We start from the raw sequence: 23,841 nt of genomic DNA, 5'->3' as shown, positions 1-23,841 counted from the left end.
TGTTTTTTAAATCAAGTCTCTTTTAATCGTTACATGTTGATCTCGAGGTCTTAATGTGAACCATGTGCTTAAAGTTGGCGTATGCCTTTTTACGCATTGTTGGATATTAATAGGTGCTTATTGTCCACTGAGATATTCATTTTACAATTAGTGATTTGATAAAAGCAGAACAAGATATAATCACATTTGCACTTTTTTTAAGCACATGGTCCACTGGTTTATACCTATGTTGTAAATAGTATTTTTTATCTTTGGTAATTCCTTCCCTGGTGTTTTCTTTTATGAATAATTAAACGCAGCCACGTCTGCGTTGTTTTTTGTTTGTTGCTGATTTCAGGGAGTTGATTCCATGGCTTGCACTTTCGCAATAGTGACACTCAGTGGTTTGAACAGAAACAGTCAGTCATTTAACTTTGCACTCTCACAATGTGATGTCAGAGATACTAATAAAATAAAAAAAGTAAATGTATTGCATCAGGGACTTTTGAGTTTAAAAGGTACAGTGTCAAAAGTAATTCAGATTTTCAGGAATGATTTGACCTCAAACGGTATTTCCCCCAAAGCAGACGTTTTAGTTCACGAAAGTAGAAAAAAGGCAGGTGCTGACATGATCTACCATTCTCTGTGTTTTTTTCAAATGTCCCAGAGACGTAGTCCCTCCACTTACAATATAAAACTACTGTGAAAAAAAATGCCTATTCACGCCAAACTTAATAGACATGTGACAGACTTTGAGTTCAAACATGAGGAATGCTATGTTTTGGTATGCATTTCAGAATAACACCTAAAAAAAAACGATTGTCACTTTTCCTGGAAATTACAGCCCTCCTGGAAGGAGAATGTGTCACTTGAATCGTGCAAAGAAAAAAACTGTAGCAGAGTTAATCTTTCAACACTCTCCTCTTTGAAAACACAGAAGTGAGTCCTGTGTATTGGGTAAACATCAGTCTGGCTTAGGTCACTCACCTGACTCACTCTACATGAGCCACCACAAAAGCCAGAGATATACAGCCCATTATAAATGAACATTGAAAAAACGTTTGCTAAATGTTGGATTATTTCTTAAATAACTCTTTGTTTTACTGCTGCCCCGTCTTTTGTCTAACCTACATAATTGCAAAAGTCATACCCCCGCACCCTGTGTGGATCAATACTGGGCATTCATCAATAAATATGTGCTCTCTGGACCCGGGACAGTGAACCTGCTCAACCCCCGCATCAAAAACCTCCTGCACTCTGTTCCTCAGCCCATCACTGCACCTCAGGTATAACTTGGAGTGAGCAAACCACCTAAGGGCTGAACTGTCTGGACACTGGGAGACCTGGGTGTGTGAAGACAGTGAAGGATGGCCGTGTTTTGGAAACCAATGACAGCTGGACTGCTGCTCACAGTTAGCCTCACTCTGCTGGGATGGGGAGTTGAGGGGCAGGGCGGTAAACAAGCAAAGGTATGTTAACACTGGTATGTGTGATTGTTGTTTTAAAATTGTCTAAGGTCTAAATCTTGTGTATTCATTGGCCATATCAAAAAATCAACTTTATTGTCAATCTTCCAGTTTGTGTGGTCAATTCATTCATTCGATTCAACATGAAATCCTATGAATATGGATAAACATGATAACGTAAATGCATTTTGTAGCTTTAATAGAGTCCCTAAATATCTTAATTGTTCCGAACATGTGAAATATATATATTTTCTATTGATTAGAGGTCACACATTCTGTAATTGTTAGATTCATCAGTCACAACGGCAAGTACAAAAAACAATTCAAAAACGTCTTTTAATTCATGCTTTGTTTTATAGGTTGATGAAAGATTGAGAATACAAAACGTGCTTTATAAAAGTCAAAGATTAAAATCAACTCATATGCAATTCAGATTTCAGTTGAAGAGCTGTTTCCTAACCTCATAATACTTTATTTACACTTTGGACTTTGCTCAGATCGTAGGAGGACAAATAAGGGCGCCATCCAAAACATCCGCTGTTTTGGCCCAATTCAAGGATTTTCTTTCTGGTTTGATAATAACCATTGTTTATTAATATACTGTAATTAAGTAACTGCAATATGGTCCTCCTTCACATTGATTTTGGACTACATTACTGCTTGCACTTCCCTTGCTAAACCACTCATTAGCTAATTAAAAACGAAATCCCTCAGTTTAATACGGTTTAAACCATTTGGCCGCCAAGATGAGGACGATAATGATGAACATGAATTGTGCAAGAAAAAGAACTGAACCGTGTTAAATGAATGCCTTGTTGACAATGTGCCTTTTCTAGAAAGTAGTATCAGGCGAGGCTACCGTCTATCTCGGCCAGGACAGAGACATCTGGAGGCCAATAATCCACACCGCGTCAAACCTCAGTGACATCAGCAGGTATGTCAGCAGGAGCTGGAAGGCCTCACATCAACTTCTTGCTGACAATATATGGTGTAGGACGCAAAAGGCTCTTTCATATTAACATCAATGCCGGACCTGTAAGCTGGATCAAATTTTGCAGACGAAAGCCCAGATAGGAATTCTAGTCATGTTGGAAAAGTGTCCTCCTTAATTCTGATAACATAAACCCCTTCATTGTAAAACCTTTGAGCAACTGTAGGCTCCTACTGTATTAGTGATCTTTACCCGTCTGTCAGTGAGCCTTGTCTGGGTAAAATGTAAGGCAAAGTATTGTTGGTCATCTTTTTTTTAATCACCTACAACTCCTTGAATTTAAGACTACTCTGTTCTGTTTCTGCAGTATAAAGTCAACATTCCAGTTACGGACCTTTGACCCGGAAGGTGCCATTTTCTACGGAGATACCAAAAACGGGGACGACTGGTTTGTTTTGGGTTTGAAAGACGGCCTCCCTCTGATGCAGTTCAGCATCGGGGGCAACCATGTCAGTGCGGAAGGCGGCCCCCAGCTCAACGACGGAAAATGGCACAAAGTGAGTTTTGTTTTAATTTGTAGCAAGTGATAAGGATCTAAATAACACAGATCTTAATAATCTGAATGCTTCTTGTGCTCCTGGTTTCTCCCAGCTGGAGGTGAGCAACCAAAAGAATTTCGTGATTCTAGATGTGGACGGCTCCAAAGGGCTGGTGGTGGGCATGGGGGGGTCATCCAAACAGACAGAGGAGGTCCTTACAGGGGAACTCCGACTAGCCCTCGGCGGGATCTTAATCGACAAGGAAAAGATGATGATTCAGGTATAGTGTGTTCATTTACCCTGGAATACTTTGTAGTGGGTGACATTTTTTCTGTCCTGTTATTTTGTAATGATATGGCCTAATTGTCATCAAGATGTGTCAACTACATTATTTTACTTCATACAATACTTTCACAAAATTAACATAAAGTTTTAATAGTTTTGCAATTAAGCTCAGTTAGAGGACCTTGATTTAAAATGACTTGCTCCACTTTTGAATGTCATCACAAAAGGATTTGAAGAGTCTTTAAGGGGGAATTTGTTTTTCATCTTGAAGTACTAACACCTGAAAATTGACTTGCACCACACTGCAACATGACTTAGTGTCAACCGAGTTATCCTTGGTAATAAAACAGACGTAGCACCATTACATCGGTTTATAAATTACAGCGTGTGTTTTTTGTTTGTTTTACTAGTAAGTTGTAACAGTACTGTAAGGGGGTTTTCTGGTGATCTAAGTGCCCTGTAACAGGACTGTGGCAATGCATACTGAGCCACTCACATGTTTGTCTTGCATTTCTCTCCCCTAAATGCAACGTTTTTTGTTATTTGCCGTAGTTTGATCCTAAGATGGACGGCTGTGTGCGTGAAGGCAGCTGGCTGAACCTCAGAGCCCCCTGGGAGGTGGAGGTGGAGGAGCTCTGGCCCTGCTATCAAGACATCATTCCTGGCAGCTTCTTCCCTGGCACTGGATTTGCTGTTTTCAACACCTCAGGTGGAAACATTTGGCTCAATTATACAAGCTATAGACAACATTTGCCCAGATTATAACAAGCTTTCAAACAGGCCAGCATAATGCATTCTTACATAGCATTGCATTAGCAATATACTTTTCACCTGATTTCAAATTTTGCAGTTTTCCCTGTTGAGGACGGGAAGGGGGTCAAGATTGAATTTCGGGGAAATTTCACTTTGATGCATGGGACCATTTTGAGCATCAGGGCTCCTGGGCAAGAGATGATGCTGACTTTAATGGCCAATAATAACACACAGGTATGAACACACATCTGAGATGAACTGAACTTGAGAACACTTCCATCTCTTTACATTTGCAGATATATACATATTTGAGACCACTTTGAATGTATTCACAGAGCTATATTACCTTAACTTTGTTTCTCTTTTTTGAATATGCAGGAGGTCACCCTCACGTTCGGTTCAGAAAAAATCAGTATGAAATCTGATAATCTCAAAAAGCTGGTGATAACCTTTGAAGAAGAGATGCTGCAAGTATTTCAAGTTCGAGACAAATTTCAGGATTTACAAATCAAATCAGTGAGCAACTCAGGTTTTTTGACCACCTGGAGAAACGGTCGTATCGCCTTTGGAGGTCTCTTAGGTAAGGTTAAACAGCAATGACATTTTCAGTCTTGAATAATATCTGAACAGCTTGTCTTTATATCTAAGAGGAATCTGATTTGCAGACAGTGTTTATAGAAAAAAACACACAATAGAAACGTTTATAACCATAAATAACATTGAAGGCACATAAAAATAACAAGTTTGCAATACAAGGTCAACAGTTTTTCTTTTCCACTTTTCAGGTGAGGGTGAAGACAATGTGGGCTCCCAGTTCTTGACAGGCTGCCTTGAGATGATCCAGGTTATGGGCAGGGATTTGGATTTGGATTTTACCGTCAAACATCCATCAATCGTCTCTCACAGCTGCCCTGCATAACAAATGAAAGAACACATGTTCAATATGTGGACTCAGATGCATTTGGCTCGAATTAAAACAAAAAAATACAATTTTTTTAAACTAAAAATTGTCTGGTTACAGTTTTTCCGTATAGGCAAATTTGACATTTGTATTAATAAACTCCTAAAGGGTGGAGAGTTTTCAATAAACTATTAATCTGTTGTTGAAAATATATCTCTCCCACTAGCTACATTTTGAAAAAAATATGATTGTTTTTAATATGGCTATTAAACGACATATTTTAAGGCAAACTGAAGGAAATTGAAACACTGTGATTTAACACTAATTATTAGGATTAGTATTGAGTAATGTATGAGGGAGGCGGAGATTTAGGACATGGATTTTGCTCCCTCTAGTGGACTGTGAAAGATAATGTTAGAGTCAAACCATCCAGAGTGAATTATGCTACTCTTACAATGAAACACCAAAAGGAAAACTATATTGTTTGTCATCCAATAATTGATTTTAGCATATGAACAAATGTCCTGTTGAAAATGAATGCTCTATTGAGTAATTGTATGTACCGCAGACTTTTTTAATTTTGGTATTTAATAATTTGCAAACATCATGGCTTAAATATATTTGTGTTAGAACAATAGGATTGTGTGCATATAAAAATTCAACACACAGGCAAACAAATAATAATCAAGGGCTAGGTTTTTTTGGCAAATCATATTCTTATTTTATGCGAGAAATATTTCCATTGTATTATTTCTTGACTTTAATAGCTTTCATGCTAAGCCTGCTTAGATCAGTGTTTAACATTTCCGACAATGAAATGTTATTAATCACAAAGTAATCATTGTTGTTGTCCATGTATTAGAGAAATAATAATAATAACAATAATAATAATAAAAAGCTTTATTTATAAAGCACATTCTCAAGAATAAAACATTATCAACCAGAAAAGCATCTTTGTTGTAGTCCACGTATTAGAGAAATAATAATAATAATACAAATAATTGAAAAAAAGCTTTATTTTTATAGCACAGTCTCAAGTAAACAAAACATTATAAACTAGTTAATCATCTTTGTTGTAGTCCAAGTCCACGTAGGCAATTAGAGAAATACAAAATAAATAATAACAATTATACATGTTATTTATATAGCACATTTCATACACCATGTGCAGCTCAAAGTGGTTTAATACATTTGGCACACAATACAGAAATGGGTGCGGTGCGGTCCAGTCGGGTCCAGTCCTATGGATTGCAGTCAGATTGCAGTCAGTTATCTACCCGCTGCCACCGGCTGCCACACACCGTTAGCAACTGCCGCAAACCGCTACTGTCGTGAATACTGGCCGCCCACTGAAGATGGCGGCGGAGCTGCATCCGCGGAGCGGAAAGCTAATCGGCCTGTCCAACTCGAACCGAACCGCCCGGCGCAACCAGCCAGTCCAGGAGTTCAACCATGGGCTGGTGCTTAGTAAGGAGCCGCTGAAGGACCGGGATGTCTTCACCGTCCGCATTGACAAGAAGGTAAACAACAACAGGCCCGCCGCTGCTGCGCCTCCTCAGCGGGGAGGAGAGCAGCGGGAATGCGGGAGCAGCGCCTGCGGGACGGGCCGGGGGTCTGCCTCTGTCCGCAGTGACAACCAGGGGGGTTTACGCTGCTTGACAGCGACCAAGGTTGCTGCAATTATTCAGGGTCATATTACAAATACTGTCAGAGATTTAGCTGGGACACATGGACTTAAAAACACTATGTGTGGACATTTTAAACGGATGACTTGGCTAACGATACCCTGCTTGTGTTGCCTTGGTACCGACAGTTAGCCATGCTAATGAGCCGCTAGCCGGAGCAAGCGGTGCGAGCTCAGGCTAGCTGGGGTTAGCTTATCTGGAAGGTGCCATTGGAGCACTGTTGTGTGTTGACATGGACTTCATGTTGTTTATTGCACGACGGGAGCTTGACTAAGCTTGTTAACGTAGCTCTGCTTGGTTCTGTCGGTGACAGTCGTAGGTGCCTGTCAGCCTCTCTTCCTTTCTGGCTCGGTGGCTAATAATACTGCAGTGCTCATACCAGGTTGAGCTAGTGACTCAAATGCTATGTGTGAACCTAAATAGACAACAATGCGGACAATTAGCCGCTGATATTAGTTACCATAGTTGTCATTATATGATATTCAGGGACGTGTTACTATTACACATATCTTGGTCCAGATATAAAGCATATTCAGACCATGATTCAGACCCTACCAACCTGCTCCTGCAGCCCCGCTGGTGTATAATGCATGAGGAGTTAGAACACTTATAGGTATACATCCTAAAATAAACCACTTTCTCTTTTATTGCAAGGACATTTGCTCTCATTTAACCTATTTGTAACTCAGTGACAATTTCAAGACATTTTACATAAAAAATCAACAAATTATAGGAACAATTTGATTTATTTCTGTTATCTTTATGTCCAGTGTCCTTTCCTAAGTTTCCTAAGAAGTTCCTCACATGTTCTTGGAAAGGTCTCCCTTTTGTTACACGGAATGCATCAGTTTTTATTGATTGCATTTTTGCTGGCAGCCAGTTTATCATAGTGCCGATGGCTCTCTATAGCTTAATTGATTATTTTAGAAAGATACATTATCATGCTGAAACTCATAACATAAAGTATAACAATATTATCCTCAAAATGTCGTTTATCTTTTCCCATGACTACTGTTCAGTATGAATACTTGCATATTTAATTTGAGTTGTGTGAAAGAGCAAATGTAATTCTTCCTTACGTACGTTTCCCTGAGTTTTTAATCTTTCAACATAAATGCTTATCAACGACTCAGACCTCTCCATATCACATCAAGGCTTTTCCACAGTGTTTACATTCTGGCTCTTATCAGCGTAGTTTGGTATAATGGCTTCTGCCTCTGCAGTCTTCCACCCTTCTGAGTTTGTCAACAACATGTCCGCTCCAGAGTTAGTGCCAACTGGGCCACACACACCCTCAGAATGACATAGTTGGGTTGTTTGGAAAATCTGCCGTGATAAGACACAGCAGCATGTGAGACAGTGAGGCTGAACATGTGTTTTAATAGCACCCACTGTATGTGAACGTCAATGATTATCCATCCCTTATGGTGCTCTCAGCCCTGATGAGGGCTCTCATAAGCAGCCTCATGCTCTGATATGACATGCATTGTCTGTCTGAAAATCAATACTCTTCCATCACGGAGCTCCCAGATGGGCATGACTGGCCATCCTGTCTACTGATGTCCACAGTGGGTTTTGGAAAACGAGTGCAGGAGGAAACAAATGAAGCTATTCATTGGACTGTTTTACCCAGAGTAGGACGCTGTCAGTGCTTCAGAGTTTGTATGTGAAGCTTTGATCTAAATAAATCCAGAGGAATATCACATACTGTGCGTGTAGACTAGTGTTGGTTTTAAAATCAAAATGCCCTAAACTTTAGCTTGTATCAGTATGCTATTGGTCAGCCTATAAGAGCTGATTTAATCAATAATTATATTACTACTACTACTACTACTACTACTACTACTACTATTTCTACTTCAAACTACACTCTATCTTCAGTTACTGTCTAAATCTTATGATAGTAAAAGGAACATATTGGAGTTTAGGACAGATGTTTGGGTACAAAATAAACAGCTAGATTTATTGTTGATGATAACAACTGTCACTTGCAGTGCCATAGCAAACATTACCCTTAGAATGCAACTTGTATCATATTATTCTGTTATCAGTAGAGCAGAGCGATAAGTTGATTGGAGGAAAAATAATGGCCAACATGAAATAATCAATAATTGTTTCATTTGTCTTAAATGCTTGTGTTGTTTTCAGACCATAACATATATAGAAATGTCCTGCATGTCTCTGTTTTGCATTAAATTAAAGCAAAACGGGACATGTAAAGACCAATAATTAGTTATTAGTTTTGTTTTGCAATATCATACCCACTATTGAAATGCTTTTATACAGTATATCATGGACTTAGGATGTTACTTATAATGTTGTCTCAATTTGTTTACAAGGTCTGTTGGATGAGAAGCATTTCCTATTAGTCCTTGCAGTGTCTCGCAGGCTCTGCTATTGATGCAATTAATTTTTCATTCTTTTTGGAAGCTGCCCAGTAGCCCTACTCTGCATGTATCCTGTAGTTATAGGTCTTTAGAACAGACAGGGAGAGAGAAGGCTGGGAGGCAGACGCCCACAGGCTTCTGTTACGTAAGAGATGAGCAAAGGAAGTAGATGTCTGTCTCCTCCACACACTGGCCCGGTCAGGCTGAGTTACTACTATATCTGTTAACCCAGATACCCAAGCTTTCGTAGCACACTGCCTTACATCGCACCCGCCACAGAGCGCAGGAGGACACCATGGGAGCACACGAAGGAGAGGAGGCTGTGTAAAAGACAATATATTGAATATGACACCGTCACGGAGTCAATCTTTGTTTGTTATCTCCTCGGTGCGGAGGTGAGCTGCAGAAAAAGAATCCCAGGAGCTAATCGGGGATTTCAATGTTATGCTCAAGGTCACTTTATCAGGGAGCTTGATTCCCGCGGAGTACCAGGGGGGGGGAGGAAAGGAAAACGTAGAGGGAAGTGAGATTGATAACAACAATTCCGGGGACTTGATTCTTTTTTCTTGAGGAACAAACCGCATGGCTTTTTGTGGGAGGCTGTTCTCCGGGGGGGCAGCAGGTGGAGTGCAGCGAGCCAGGAGATCACTCCTCAGTGGGATGACGTGGGGTTCGTGCCCCTGTGTCGGCGAGCATCTGCCAGGCTGAATTATCTCGAAGCAACACTCCGAATCTCCGCCAGCTGCACTGACTCGGCACTACTTGCTGACACGGCACTCCTGTCATCCACAATGAAAAATAGAATTCACCCCCGGAGATCAATAAAGTATCGCATTATTGTGAGCTGATGTGGAGTCTTCTGTTTCTGCTGGGAAGATATGGATATCTTCTGCAGCCTGTTATGCGATATGATTCCAAAGTCATGCAGAGACGAAGGTAGCTCCGAGGTGAAACGGCTCTTCTTTTCATATATTGAATCTTTGGGAGGACAATCGTGAAGGGGAAGCTTTCTTGTTGATTGTGACTTGCTTTGTGCGCACGGGTTTAATCATCACAGCTGGACCGTAAATAGTTAATACGTCATGGTCGTTGAACCTCTTGCTGTTGTTTCGGTCACTATACAGTCGAAAGGAGCAGACATGATCAAATAAGTGTGTCGTTGGTAAATCAAGAAGCTGAGGAATTATAATTCGCTCCACTTTTTGTTGAGTAACACAAGAATCCCCACGGATTGTCTAGGCGTTATAAAAAAAATATATATGTGAAAAAGGAAAAACTAGAGATGATCTTCTCACTGTATGGAAGCTTTGATGCACCAAATCAGGATGCCTTTTGGCTTTCAAGTGGCCAACACGGGAAAAGAAAGGTTTTGATGGTCAACTAAATGAGCAAAAGTATACAAGACTAAACAGGAAGTGTGTCATACTCTCTTTTTTGCCTCTTTAATCTTGTCTCCTGCAACTGGTCTATATATAGTACGGCTTTGTACATCAATGTGTATTGCAAATCTAATTTTAGAAGTGCTGGTGTACTTGGAGATGAGAAATAAATTAGTTTGACCCTAGGTGAATTCTTCTTCCTCGCAGTATTAAGCTATTATTCTTAGACGCACAGTCATTGCTTCTACATTTTGCTATCACATGAGTTAACGTGTTCGATTGTGTCACCGTGTGTTCACACTGTCCTGGTTCATTTTCAAAGCAATGCTCCCTGAGCTACATTCTTCACTGACAGAAGGACTAAAAATAACAAGATGGATCATACAACAAGGCACACTTTGTTTTTCCACAGATATCTACCTTCACAGCTCTTCACTCTTTTAACATCACAGCTTAGAGTATTTTTGTGATCGGTGTAACAGCTGCTGAAACCTGTCTTGCGCTATTGTAGTAGGACTTGACCGTGACTAGGCCTTATTGTGATATATAAACATTACATTTTCCTCCTCAGGTGAACTCGTGGAGCGGTTCCATTGAGATCGGTGTCACGGCGCTTGACCCTGGTACTCTGGACTTCCCCAGCAGCGCCACAGGCCTGAAGGGCGGCTCCTGGATCGTGTCGGGCTGCTCGGTGCTGCGGGACGGCCGATCGGTCCTAGAGGAGTACGGCAAGGACCTCGACCAGCTCTCAGAGGGCGACCGCGTGGGCATCCAGCGCAGCGCCCGCGGGGAGCTCCACCTCTGGGTGAACGGGCAGGACTGCGGAGCGGCCGCCAGCGGCTTGCCGCCCAAACTGTGGGCGGTGGTGGACCTGTACGGGAAATGCACTCAAGTGACGGTGGTGAGCTGCGAGCCACCGCCACCCTCTACAGAGAAAGAGACAATAGAGCGGGACGAGGAGGTGGATGAGGTGGATGAGGAGGAGGAGGAGGAGGAGGAAGAGGAGGAGGAAGAGGTGGTGGTGTGTGGGGGACGGGAGGATGCGGGGATCACGGCACTGATGAATGTGGCAGCGATGAATGGAATGATGAATGGAGATGAAGGTAAGGGGCTTTTTTTTGTCTATCAATATGGTTATTTTTTCTCCCAACCTGTTATCTGGGATTGATTGCTTCACCCCTTTCTCTCTTCTCGCTCTCAGTGCCTGAGCTTAGCTGCAGTCACAACAGACCAGACAAGTTCCCCAACAACCTGGAGCCTGACACAGGTACGGGAACATTTAGATCCGTTGATGCAAAATGTGAATCTGGCTTATTGCCAAGTAGCTTTACATACCTAAACATAGATGTGTTTAGTTCTGTGGAGTTGTTCCTCTGACCAGTCACACATCCTCCTCTCTCTCCACAGTTCTAACGGAGCACCAGCTCTTTGACGTGTTCAACAACGCAATAGTGTCTTTTTATCGCTCTGAGGATGAGGGTGGAGGGGAAGATGGTGGAGGAGGACCAGGAGGAGGCGGCGGCAGCGCTGCAGGAGGAAATTCAGGATCTGAATCCTCTTCCAGAAACGACAGGGTGAGCAGCAGTGGAGGAGGGGCAGTTAACAGCGACAGTGGGACACCAGGAGGAGGTGGTGGAGACAGTGGAAATACTAACAACACTCCGTCTGGTAACGGAGGGGGGGGGCTGGCGGCCGTGACTGGTGTGATGACCACCAACGACGCGCTGCTCTTCCACGAGAAATGCGGCACACTGATCAAACTGAGCAACAACAACAAGACGGCGGAGCGGAGGAGACCGCTCGACGAGTTCAACAACGGCGTGGTGATGACCAACCGGCCGCTCCGACACAACGAGATGTTTGAGGTGATACAGTCACACCTATGACACAAACACTGTAGTACAGCTGGAGAAGCACTACGGTTTATCAACCCTGATGTCTCTGTAGATAGTTGTCACTGTAGTAGAGCCAGCTGATACTGAAATAATAAATATGACAGTATATCTGACAAAAGGCGTTGCTATTGATAGTTTTATATTTAGCATCAAACAAGAGTGGAGCTGCGAAAAATGAGGAATTGTTTATGAAGGTAAATTGCCACATTTCTAAATGAAAAAAAATGGTTGAAATTCCTTTCCTCGCTATGATTTTATTGATAAAGGTGTTTCTGAAATGTGCTGTCAAATACAGCACACAGTGTATTCTCCCTTTTTAGTCACACAAATGTCATGTACCAGTGCATGACATTAAGGATACAGGGCCATCTAAGCTAATTTACAGATGGCCCTGAGCCCAATAGAGATTGCCCTGAAAAATGCGCGCGGACGCAATGGCACGAAGGGTTTGGGGGGCCTCCCCCTAGAAAATGTAGATTTTTGCAGGTCTTAGATCTATGCTGTCTGGTGCATTCTCTAGACTGAATTATAAGATGAACCACCACAATATTATATTGTACAATTTCAATTTTATTCTTCATTTCACTTGTTTGTTTGTTCTTGTTTGTGTTTGCTCGCTTGCATGCCCTGCATAGCTATAAGAAATACTTAAGTTGTTGGTCAAGACACTTTCCATCTGATGAAGGCAAATGCCTTCCCAGATGTAAAAAAGTAGAAAAAATTACATTCAGTTGTAACTGCCAAAGCGAACATTATTTACACTATTATGGCCCCTGTTGAAAATGTTTGTAATGTTATCGACTGCAAGTTGGTCGAACGAATGCCTCCTCATCCGGAAGCTGACCGAGCAGACCCGAGCAGCAGTCGAGAGGAGCCGAGCGCATCCGCGAAGCACACAAAATGGCGACGTCAGAGTTCCCGTTTGCCGGCAAATCTAAATCTCTTCGGTCAAAATAATTTCCCTTTAGCGCAATACCGCTTCAGTTGCGCCACTTATGTGACAGACAAGAAGAGTATGTGACAGACAAGAATAGTCAATTCTAATGTCTAACACTTAATGTGGAGAAAGAGATGTCCTGTATGGGTTGATTGTGCGTTGATCTGTTGGTAATGCCTCGGGGTTCCGGTGGGCATGAAAGCAAATGCATAATGCTGCGCTATACTTTGTGGCCTCACCCGGTTGCATAGCGACACTTGTTGACACTTATTGTTTAGGTGTCTTTTAATAAGCAGGTAGTCATATAATTAGCTAGAACTAGCTGGATCTGACCGATATGGATATAAATGCGAGTGAAGTCTAATCTGACGGGAGAGAGAGATCAGCTGCTGCTGACGAGTCGACACGCAGCTCTGCATGATCACATGCAGCGGTGAGCGGACAAAACACACACTTCAGGTTAGAATATCACACGTAGCTATTTTAATTACCTCTCAAAATACCTAAACTAGTTATATAAATATATATGTTTAGTTTTACTGTCGGGTCACTCATTACTGGATCCGCGAGCTGCATGATACTGGCATAATAGATTGCCCGATCGGGCAACCAGCAGGTGAGACTTCATTGCCCGAGCTAAATACTAGATGGCCCCGGGCCATCGGGCACTCGTTAATGTCGAGCCCTGTGTACTTTATTCCTGATGGTCTGGTGCTATTCATTACCTGTGCTTTAACCAGAATAGACCACAAAATTCAGTATTATATTGGTTAAAATCTATTTCTTTTATATTTCAGATCCGCATTGATAAGCTGGTGGACAAGTGGTCAGGCTCAATAGAGATTGGTGTGACCACACACAACCCCAACAACCTCGACTATCCTGCAACCATGACCAATCTGCGATCAGGTAAAACATACACACAGAAACTGCTTTAATCAAAACAGTGCTTGTTCATTGTGAAATGACTGACATGATCCTGGCTGCTTATATTAGGTACAATCATGATGAGTGGCTGCGGGATCCTGACCAATGGGAAAGGCACCCGCAGGGAGTACTGTGAATTCAGCCTCGATGAGCTCCAGGTTTGTGATGACGCAGACACACACTCTTTCCGCCACCTGCTGTGTGAGTGTGTCTGTTAATAATCTCCATCCACCCCTCTCATCCACGTTCAGGAGGGAGATCACATCGGGCTGATGCGCAAAGCCAGCGGAGCGCTCCATTTCTACATCAATGGCATCGACCAAGGTGAGGCTCACGGAGATGCTTCATTCAGGGTGTATGATGCCCCTGCTGGGGGCTTAGAAGTGGGTGGTCACAGTAATGTGGCAAAGCGAACCGTGAAATACAGATGTTCAGATTTGTATTATCCCATGATGCTTTACGTAATTATCTGTTATTGACTTATTGCAAAATGGTTAGGATTAATGGCCGGATACCCACAAACCGTGGCTGTTAAAAGCATCTGTAGCTATATTAAGATCTGACTAAAGATACACTACCTTTGCAATTATAATCAATATTACGGCTGGGAAATACAAGTTATTATAAATATTATATCGATATCATGACATGACTAGATATTCTAATATGTAGCCTTTTCCTGCTTTTAAATATAGCTTTTCTATTATTGGCCCACTTAGTCAATCAATCCAAATCTCATGTATGATACATAATATCAAGGTGTTTTGTCCAAATGATTGTGATATTTAATTGTCTTTGTGTATGTACACCGGGGTTCTTACGGTCATTAAAAACCTGGAAAAGTCATGGAAATTCAAAAAGCTAATTCCAGGCCCTGGAAAAGTTATGGAAAACAATATTTTTCCCAAAGTTTTGGAGAAGTCATGGAAATGTAACTAAAGTTGCATCAAATATAATTTATATTTGTTCTAATCGCCATAATAGTAATACTATCATGATAATAAATACTGTATCGTATAGCAATGAAGCGTAAAATGGCATTTAACTGTCGAGGTATTTTGCTGGTGAGAGATTTTAGTTGCTTTAGCGTGTGGAAGCTACTAAGCCTACTGTTTGATTTATTTTAGATAGGCCCAACATGTTTCAGACCTTATTTTCCTGTTCCATGTTAAAATAAACCATTTTCAGTGCTACCGCTGAGAGAGTAATTTTTTTGGTCATTGGAAATTAGGTAAAGGTGAAAATCATTAGTGAAAAAGTGTATGAACCCTGGTACACGCATAATAAACACAGATACATGCTGTGGAGCATGTGTGTTTAAAGTTCCTCTGTTTCCCTGCTAACCCCTCACTATCTGTCCCAGGTGTCGCTGCAGCCCAGACCCCCGCCGTTGTCTACGGTGTGGTCGACCTCTACGGCATGGCTGTCAAAGTCACCATAGTCCACAACCACAACCACAGCGACCGCCTCCGACGCAACAACGCCATCATGAGGGCTCTATCGCCCGACGTGGGCCGACGTGGGCCAGCCCTCTCCATCACCCCGGACTCAGAGGGGGCAGACCGCCTGCTCTTCCACCACAACTGTGGCCAGAAGGCCGCCATTATCAGTGAGGGCAGGACGGCGCTGCGGCCACAGTGAGTCCAGCTCCCATGATGCCTCTGAGTTATTTACAGGCTTTATTATTCTTTACATGGATGCTATTACTTTAAAGTCTGTATGGACAACTGACAGCCTTAAGACAAGACACTATATTGTTTATTCATACACTGGTCAGTTTTGCTTTCAGAAATGTCTTTTAAACATCTGACATTTAGGTATTTATTTTATTACACTTTTTAATATTCACCAAAAAGCAACATAGATAATGAATGATATACAGTACATTTGTAAACAAAACATGTTACTCTTCTTAATGTAGGTTATCTTTAGCAATGGAGAATGTGTAGAACTCCTCTACTTCAAACATAAACTGTTACGCATGAATACATTTACAACCCTGCTTCCACAGTGCGACTGACGACTTTAATCACGGCGTGGTGCTGAGCAGCCGGCCGCTGCGCTCCAACGAGGTGTTCCAGGTCCGCATAGACAAGATGGTGGACAAGTGGGCGGGTTCCATCGAAATCGGTGTCACGACGCACAACCCTGCGTACCTGCAGCTGCCCTCCACCATGACCAACCTTCGCTCAGGTAACATGCAAATATAACGGTGGTATTTCTACTACATTTCTACAAGTCTTGATCCTACAACGAAAACAACTTTTTTGTGTGATTTTTAGGGACGTGGATGATGACGGGTAATGGTGTAATGCACAACGGAACAACAATCCTGGACGAGTACGGACACAACCTGGACCGCCTCAAGGTGAGTGATGTTTGTTTTTACATCTATCACCCTGATTCCTTCCTCCATTATCCTGCAAGGCTTTTCTTTGCCTCTTTCTTTAAATGTAACCCTTTCTTTCGTCTTGCAGGCAGGTGACACAGTAGGGGTCGTGCGGAAAGAAGACGGCAGCCTCCACTTCTTCGTAAACGGCGTTGCTCAGGGCCCCGCAGCCTGGAATGTCCCTCCCAGTGTGTACGCTGTAGTGGACCTCTATGGCCAGGCTGCTCAGGCCACCATCATGGACGACATGGCCATCATGGACGACATGGGTGAGAGGGGGAGAGACACACAGGGCTCCATTTTAAGAAAATAACTGATATTCAACTTTGAAGGGTGTAAACCTATCTCTGTTTCCCCCCTTTCTTAGGGGACCTCTTGCCTCTCACAGAGGACAGTTCCGAGTGTCCCACGGCGATGTCCCCCGGGAGCCCCTGCTCGGTGGGAGGAGCCATCACAACCAACGACCTGCGATTCCACCATCTGCACGGCACGAATGCAGTCATCACCAACGGGGGGCGCACCGCCCTGCGTCAGAACTGCCGCAGCGAATTCAACGACGCTATCGTCATTTCCAACAGGTGACGAAACATATGACGAATCATTTCCAGTTAATCATATCCACCTATAGATCATAAAATGCTACTGGGAAGTGTTTTATGGCTTGGCTGGGCTTGTCTTCTGTGGCATTGCTCATAAAGCAGGATTATGAACTGCTCCCATGAGCTAAGAGCAAATCGGCATTCAAAGAATATTTTGTCTGGATTCTAAACTTGTTTTCTCCTTGCAGGTGCCTTCGAGATGGAGAGCTGTTTGAAATCATTATTCAGAAGATGGTGGACCGCTGGTCGGGTTCAATCGAAGCAGGTGATGTTTTTCTATTTTGTCCGTACTGCTTTTTTAATATGTGACTACGTTGCATAGCAAAAATGACCATATATAAATGCTACTGTATGTTACCTAACCACATGTAAGACTTAACGTGAAAATGTATTTCATGTGTAATCACCACAGATTTTCTCCTCCCTCCTCTGTGTCCAGGAGTGACAGCCATCAGGCCCGATGAGCTCGAGTTTCCCAACACTATGACCGATATTGACTATGACACTTGGATGCTCAGGTAGACCACTTTATATACCTCTAATGAATATTAACATAACGCAAATCTGTTCCTATCTAATATGAAAAAGAATGAAAAGCCAGATGTGAAATATTTAAATGAGGCTTTTCAGGTCAGACATTTGCAAGATAAAACCATATGAAAATAAAGGTAATAATCTCCCCTTTTCACAGTGGAACTGCCGTTATGCAGGATGGCAACACAATGCGCAACAACTACGGTTGTGACCTTGACTCCCTGACCACAGGCTCACGGATTGGCATGATGCGCTCAGCCAGTGGTGACCTCCATTACTACATCAACGGTGTGGATCAGGGTGTCGCCTGCACCGGTTTGCCACCAGGTAAACATCAGCCAGAGATACAGCCGTCTTGAGTTTAGAGTATAGGTTTTATTATGAGCAAATACTTCATCCATTTCTCTTCTCTCCGTCTCTCTCTCTCAGAGGTGTATGCTGTGATCGACCTGTATGGTCAGTGTGTTCAGGTTTCCATCACCAGCTCCTCAGGGCCGCTGGACAACAGCCTCTGCACCAGCAACATCACAGAGAAGAGCTTCCCCATCCACTCTCCAGGTACACCTCAGGGTCCTTACATAGGTCCCCTTAGTTTGCAAAAAATATATAAGCTGATCTTTTGTCCACCAGAATCTTTTGTTTAATCAACACACTATTTAGTTGAACGATTTAAAGTCTTCATGTATGGAATTTTAAGACCATTTTGGTATTAATGTGTTTTTTATGTATTGGTTTGTTAGGATAGCAAATAAAAATATGAATTGTCTTCTGAGCTTCATCTCCATGTTTCTGTTTCTTTTCTGTCTTTCTGTGTGGTTTCAGTAGCAGGTGTTGCCCATCGACTCCATAATAAACATGGTAAGAATGTGGTGTTGCTCGGCGACGGCTGCCAAGGCGTCAGAGTCGGAGGTTACGCTCACGGCATCGTGTTCAGTGCCAAGGAGCTCAAAGCAGACGAGCTGTTTGAGGTAAACAAACAATTGCTTGATTATTCAGTTTCTAATAAATCTGCTACATACCTTGCCTTTTTTCGTTAAAAATATTGTGTCTGCATCAGTAGAAATAAACATTTCTTCAATGACATGGTTTATATTTTCCTCTCCTAACTGCTACTTGTTTTCCTCTCTCCCTGTCTGCAGGTGAGGATTGATGAGGTGGATGAGCAGTGGTGCGGTTCGCTGCATATCGGTCTGACCACTCTGGCACCTCCGGAGCTGCCGTCCTGCCCGCTGTCAGGTCTCTCCCCCTCCCTCCCGCAGCTCCGCACCAAGGTCACCTGGCTGCTCTGCGGCTCTGAGGTCCGTCGCAACGGCGTGCTGCAGCGGCAGAACTACGGCTGCTCACTGGACCGGCTGACGGTGAGCTGCAGCTCCCTGCTCTGTCAGCGCAGTGAGATAGAGGTCACATCAAAGACGTTTAAACCCTCCAGGAGCTTTTTCTTCTTTTAAAGATCCATAATAGGAGCCCTTGCTGCTGCTTAAGAATAAAGACGTTGTTAGAGCTGTGAGATTATCATTCTGAAAGAGAGGGGACTTACAGGAATCATTACGACATCTTAAATCTCTTTTTTTCTGGGATTCTTTAACCACCTCACCATCTTACTCTCATCCTTTTTATTTCTATTTTGTTTTCATATACAGATATTGCCAAAGCATTTTAGTGTTCTTTTTAATACGGCTATACAAATAAGAAGCACTAGCATTCACACTGCCACCCGAGAGATGTTTATTTGCAACCCAGAAATGCTTATTCCATGTTAACATTAAAGTGAAATGGCTGTGTATAATGTTGTTTTATTTTAATGCAGGAGCCTTTACGTTAAATGTTTTTCAATCTTGATTATTGTTATACTACAGTCAATGATATAAAGGCTATTCAAAATATAAATTAAAGAGGGAAATGTTTTTATTATGAATCATTATTTTTAACGATCATGCTTCCCCTCCTATAATAAGACAAAAGACAAAAGACGCAGGAAGAACACTTCAAAAATAAATGTAGATATTTAAATATTAATTTTTTTAGCAACAATTCTTCACGTTGTTTGATTGTTTCTCAGGTGGGGAACCGCGTGGGTGTGAAGAGGTGTAGTGACGACACCATGCACATCTTCATAGATGGAGAAGACATGGGACCTGCAGCCACTGCAGTAGCCAAGGTACACACACACACACACACACACACACACACACACACACACACACACACACACACACACACACACACACACACACACACACACACACACACACACACATACACATACACATACACATACACATACACACACACATACACATACACACATACACACATACACACACACACACACACACACACACACACACACACACACACACACACACACACACACACATACACATACACATACACACATACACATACACATACACACACACACCTACAATACAATACACAGCTTCTCAGCCCCACGCAGCCACTGAGCCCTTCTCTCTGTCCCGCTGCAGAATGTATACGGCGTGTTAGACCTGTATGGGCGGATAACGGCGGTGTCCATTGTGAGCTCTTCGTTGATTGAGGACATAGAGAGCGTGAAGGCGCCGTCGCTCTCCTCAGAGAGCTGCAGCGAGGCAGAGGAGGAGAGCACCCCCGTCAGAGAGGTAGGAGCACCTGTCTGTGAAAGCATTAGTCACTGCATCATTGGACTTTCCCAGAGACACTCACTCTTTATGCTACCTCCAGGTTGAGACCGAGCCGTGTGCACTGGTGCCCACCGCCGTGGCCTTCCTGGAAAACCACGGCAAAAACATCCAGCTGTCCAACCAGAACCTGACAGCAGCCAGAGTGTCCAGCTACAACCAGGGCCTGCTGGTGGCCGCCCAGCCGCTGGCCCGCCAGCAGCTGTTCCAGGTAACATCACTGTTATTGATACACATGTTGATGAGTTTAAAACAAACACCAGGGAATAAATTCACCAGCAACAATACAAAGAATTACGACATTCAAAGTCCTCTCTCTCGTCACCAGTTTCAAATCGACCGTCTGAACCCGTCGTGGACATCGTCGCTCTCGTTAGGGGTCATAGGTCACTCCCCCGACCGGCTCAACTTCCCCTCCACAGCCTGCTGTCTGAAGCGCTCCGCCTGGCTGCTGCAGAGGGACTCCGTCTTCCACAACTCCTTAAAGGTACACACCCACACTGACATACATCTGTCTGTCATGTCTCAGTCATTTTAAAACAGCTGTTAATAAACATAATAAGTCAGTTTTCGTAAATTAAATGAGCGCTGCTTTTCTCCCCCCTCAGATATGTGAGAACTATGGTCCTAATCTGGACACCTGTCCAGAGGGGACGGTGTTGGGTCTGCTGGTGGACACCAACAGCTGTCTCCACCTCTACGTCAACGGCATGGACCAGGGTGTGGCGGCGCAGGACATTCCTTCGCCCTGCTACACCTTCATCGACCTGTATGGCCAGTGTGAACAGGTAACACTACAGATGCAAACAAAAGATGAAAAGACATTCTAATATTTAAGAACCTCAAACCAAAAAACGGTTGAGCTTTTTGCTCGATGCCTGAAACAATTGATAAATCGACTTGATTAAAACTTGTCAATTACATTTGAATTCCTCCCGATGGATTTATCGATTCGGCAATACTTAATTAAGAATTCAATTAATGTTGTCATCATGATAGGTTACCATAGTAACAAACAACGTGCCAGCTGTGGGTGGAGAGAGTGGAGAGACCCGTTGTCAAGGCGACATGGAGAAGGCGGACATGGTTGACGGTAAGAAGCCACTTGCTTGTTTATCTTTTTTTAGGTTCTGTCCAGTCTTTTAAATATTGATATGACATTTTTTTTTTTTTCATTTACATTTTTATAGACATTTTGATAAACATACAAAACCACATATAGTTCAGTATACAATTGAATTAAAGACCCGTTGAAAAAAGAACAAAGTACAAATAAAAACAAGCAAACAGTGACATGGAAGCTTTCTATCCTATTTGTAATGCAACATCATGGTCAATCAATCAATGTTTATTTATATAGCCCAATATCACACATGTTACATTTGTCTCAGTGGACTTCACAGTTTGTACAGAATATCAGTATGACAACACGACACCCTCTGTCCTTAGACCCTCACATCGTACAAGGAAAAACGGTCTGCTTCCAACTCTCAATTTGTGGTGTCGTTCATTTTTCTTTTATATTCAACCTTTAATTACATTTTTTACATATCAAAAAGACTAGAATTGAAATGTCTAATTGAGTTGTGTATCCCACATTTTTGAACCTAGAGAAATGTAGATGATTTAAGCCGCTTAATTTAAGTTGCCTGTCAGATCTGCATGCTTCGGTGTTGTGTTCGTTTGACATAATAAATTGGCTTCTATCAAGTTTTAAGCAACAATTTTAAAGTACAATTTTTATACCTTGTTTGTTCTGAAACTATGAATTTGACCCGAATAAAGTATTTAAGTAATTGGAAATCTGGATCTTAAATGATCGGACCTTTGCGGATTATCCGGCTCCTGGTAGAAACCTCTTTAACGTTATTAACTGCAGGTATTCCCACCTGACTGCTATGACGGCAATAAATGTGTGGACAACAACTCCCATGATACTTCACACCAAGCTGTAGTTTGTGTTATTGTGTTAAATGAGAGACCCCTAGTGGCAGAAATTGAACATTGTGTGTTTGGTCTGTTTTACTTGAAGGAATCAAAGAGAGTGTGTGCTGGACGCCCCCTCCAGAAGTCAACCCCAACAAGACGTGCGAGTACCAGGCGCTGTGCGCACGCTTCAAGGACCTGCTCACTTTACCAGGTCAGTTTCACCCCAAAGCCTTTCAGTCATCATCTCTGTTTCAGATATAAACTCATGTAACAAATACAATGTTTGTCTCCTTAACAAAGATGGCTATTTTAATGAAGACGCAAAGTACAACCTGTGCTACTGTGAGTCCTGCCACAAGCTCCGGGGCGATGAGGCTTATTACAAGAGAGGAGAGCCCCCCCGGGACTACGCCCTGCCCTTTGGGTGGTGCCGCTTCGCCCTCAGGTGAGAGGACCGGGTCTCAGTCACATGCATGACAGGGGGAAGTTTATAAAATGACCCTTTTGAAGTCACCATTATTGGATGGAATGACCAGGGAATTATCACAAATGCAGGGAGAGAAAAACACTGGGAGTTTTGTGTCTATATCTAAAGCTGAAGGGACTCAAGGCTCTGTGATTACATTAAAACATTCTCTGTCTGTATTTAATAATGAGTTTTGAACATCTGCAGATTCTGCACATGTGAGTCTATATAAGTGCATGTACCCTCTTTGTGCAGGATCAAGACCCACTGTGAGGTTTCTAATGCACTGAAGAAGTGGCACATCGCGTACCACGGCACCAGTGTAGGAGCCCTGCGGCGCACACTGGACCACAGCCAGCTGCTGCCTGGTAGGACTATACTGGTTACCTTTTTCCAAAACACTCTTGATGAATGCTTCAAAGAGGACATATTATGCACATTTTTAGCTTAGTATTTGTATTTGGTGTCTAATGTGACATGTCTCCATGCTTTAATGTTCAAAAAGGTCTGTATTTTTCTCATACTGCCTGTTCTACAGAACCTCTTTTCACCCTCTGTCTGAAACCAGAGCCCAGTCTGCTCTGATTGGTTAGCTGGCCGGCTCCGTTGTGATTGGTTAGAGATGTCCCGCCCCTTAGCCTATCACGTACAATGTGCTGGAGTTATATCGTGACGTCACTATGTTACGGAACAAAACAAAGGAGTCCAATTAAGGTGTTTAAGGCAGGTGGGGGGAGAAACTCCCCAAATCAAACTTTGAGATTTTAGCCTTTGCAGACCATTTACATGCACAAACACCTATTTAACACACTACAGGGAATATAAAAACAAAAAATGGATGATAGTGCCTCTTTTAAATGGACCGCAGATTATTTGAATATATTGATGCATCTAATATCTCATGTAAGGAACAGATAAGAACTGTAACGTCTGTGAACTCTTGTCATTGCAGGGACGTCGTCGATCTTCTCGGTTGCCCCGGTGAAGGCAGAGGGGCCTAATGGCTACACTGAGCCGGAGGAGAACTGCGCCCCCGGCAGGGAGGTCCCCAGGGTTCGGCTCTCCCCCACCATGCGCTACTCCGGCATGGAGATGTTTGCCCCCAAAGTGCAGTAAGTCAAGGTTTACAGTGGAGAGCTAACCAGGAACAAGCTGGTGGAACACTCACTGATACTTCTC

At 42.8% G+C, this 23,841-nt stretch overlaps 2 protein-coding genes across 2 annotated transcripts in view; both read left to right on the top strand.

Annotated features, from left to right (window-relative positions):
* The first annotated feature begins 85 nt into the window (after positions 1 to 85).
* shbg (sex hormone-binding globulin) lies at positions 86 to 4,960 on the top strand. The gene is made up of 8 exons (XM_010771100.1): positions 86 to 1,448; positions 2,282 to 2,379; positions 2,744 to 2,933; positions 3,028 to 3,195; positions 3,753 to 3,909; positions 4,051 to 4,187; positions 4,332 to 4,533; positions 4,739 to 4,960. Exons 1-8 carry the CDS (start codon positions 1,347 to 1,349, stop codon positions 4,870 to 4,872), a joined length of 1,188 nt encoding a protein of 395 aa, XP_010769402.1. The 5' UTR covers positions 86 to 1,346; the 3' UTR covers positions 4,873 to 4,960.
* A 1,198-nt stretch (positions 4,961 to 6,158) lies between these two features.
* The window catches only part of neurl4 (neuralized E3 ubiquitin protein ligase 4), a 19,362-nt gene continuing 1,679 nt past the window's right edge, over positions 6,159 to 23,841 (top strand). The window contains 30 exon segments of the mRNA XM_010771101.1: positions 6,159 to 6,374; positions 10,877 to 11,279; positions 11,281 to 11,312; positions 11,315 to 11,408; positions 11,507 to 11,572; positions 11,713 to 12,170; positions 13,935 to 14,046; positions 14,134 to 14,222; positions 14,316 to 14,388; positions 15,428 to 15,701; positions 16,076 to 16,257; positions 16,347 to 16,432; positions 16,542 to 16,722; positions 16,821 to 17,031; positions 17,241 to 17,317; positions 17,492 to 17,570; positions 17,744 to 17,913; positions 18,016 to 18,144; positions 18,409 to 18,554; positions 18,726 to 18,944; positions 19,646 to 19,744; positions 20,076 to 20,228; positions 20,311 to 20,478; positions 20,596 to 20,754; positions 20,876 to 21,055; positions 21,267 to 21,360; positions 22,300 to 22,407; positions 22,497 to 22,641; positions 22,918 to 23,030; positions 23,615 to 23,774. Coding sequence (XP_010769403.1) covers positions 6,210 to 6,374; positions 10,877 to 11,279; positions 11,281 to 11,312; positions 11,315 to 11,408; positions 11,507 to 11,572; positions 11,713 to 12,170; positions 13,935 to 14,046; positions 14,134 to 14,222; positions 14,316 to 14,388; positions 15,428 to 15,701; positions 16,076 to 16,257; positions 16,347 to 16,432; positions 16,542 to 16,722; positions 16,821 to 17,031; positions 17,241 to 17,317; positions 17,492 to 17,570; positions 17,744 to 17,913; positions 18,016 to 18,144; positions 18,409 to 18,554; positions 18,726 to 18,944; positions 19,646 to 19,744; positions 20,076 to 20,228; positions 20,311 to 20,478; positions 20,596 to 20,754; positions 20,876 to 21,055; positions 21,267 to 21,360; positions 22,300 to 22,407; positions 22,497 to 22,641; positions 22,918 to 23,030; positions 23,615 to 23,774 — 4,625 coding nt within the window. The 5' untranslated portion in view covers positions 6,159 to 6,209.

This window comes from Notothenia coriiceps, unplaced genomic scaffold (genome assembly GCF_000735185.1).
Source record: "Notothenia coriiceps isolate Sejong01 unplaced genomic scaffold, NC01 NC01_scaffold00009652, whole genome shotgun sequence".
Lineage (NCBI taxonomy): Eukaryota > Metazoa > Chordata > Actinopteri > Perciformes > Nototheniidae > Notothenia > Notothenia coriiceps.
The sequence above is the reverse complement of the archived record's forward strand: the minus strand, read 5'-3'. Positions and strand labels throughout refer to the sequence as shown.

Excerpts from the sequence above, each read along its gene's own strand:
- shbg (XM_010771100.1), top strand. The coding sequence starts at position 1,347 with ATGGCCGTGTTTTGGAAACCAATGACAGCTGGACTGCTGCTCACAGTT. Across the intron at positions 1,449-2,281 it reads AGGGCGGTAAACAAGCAAAG|AAAGTAGTATCAGGCGAGGC; the intron begins GTATGTTAACAC and ends TGCCTTTTCTAG. Across the intron at positions 3,196-3,752 it reads AGGAAAAGATGATGATTCAG|TTTGATCCTAAGATGGACGG; the intron begins GTATAGTGTGTT and ends TATTTGCCGTAG.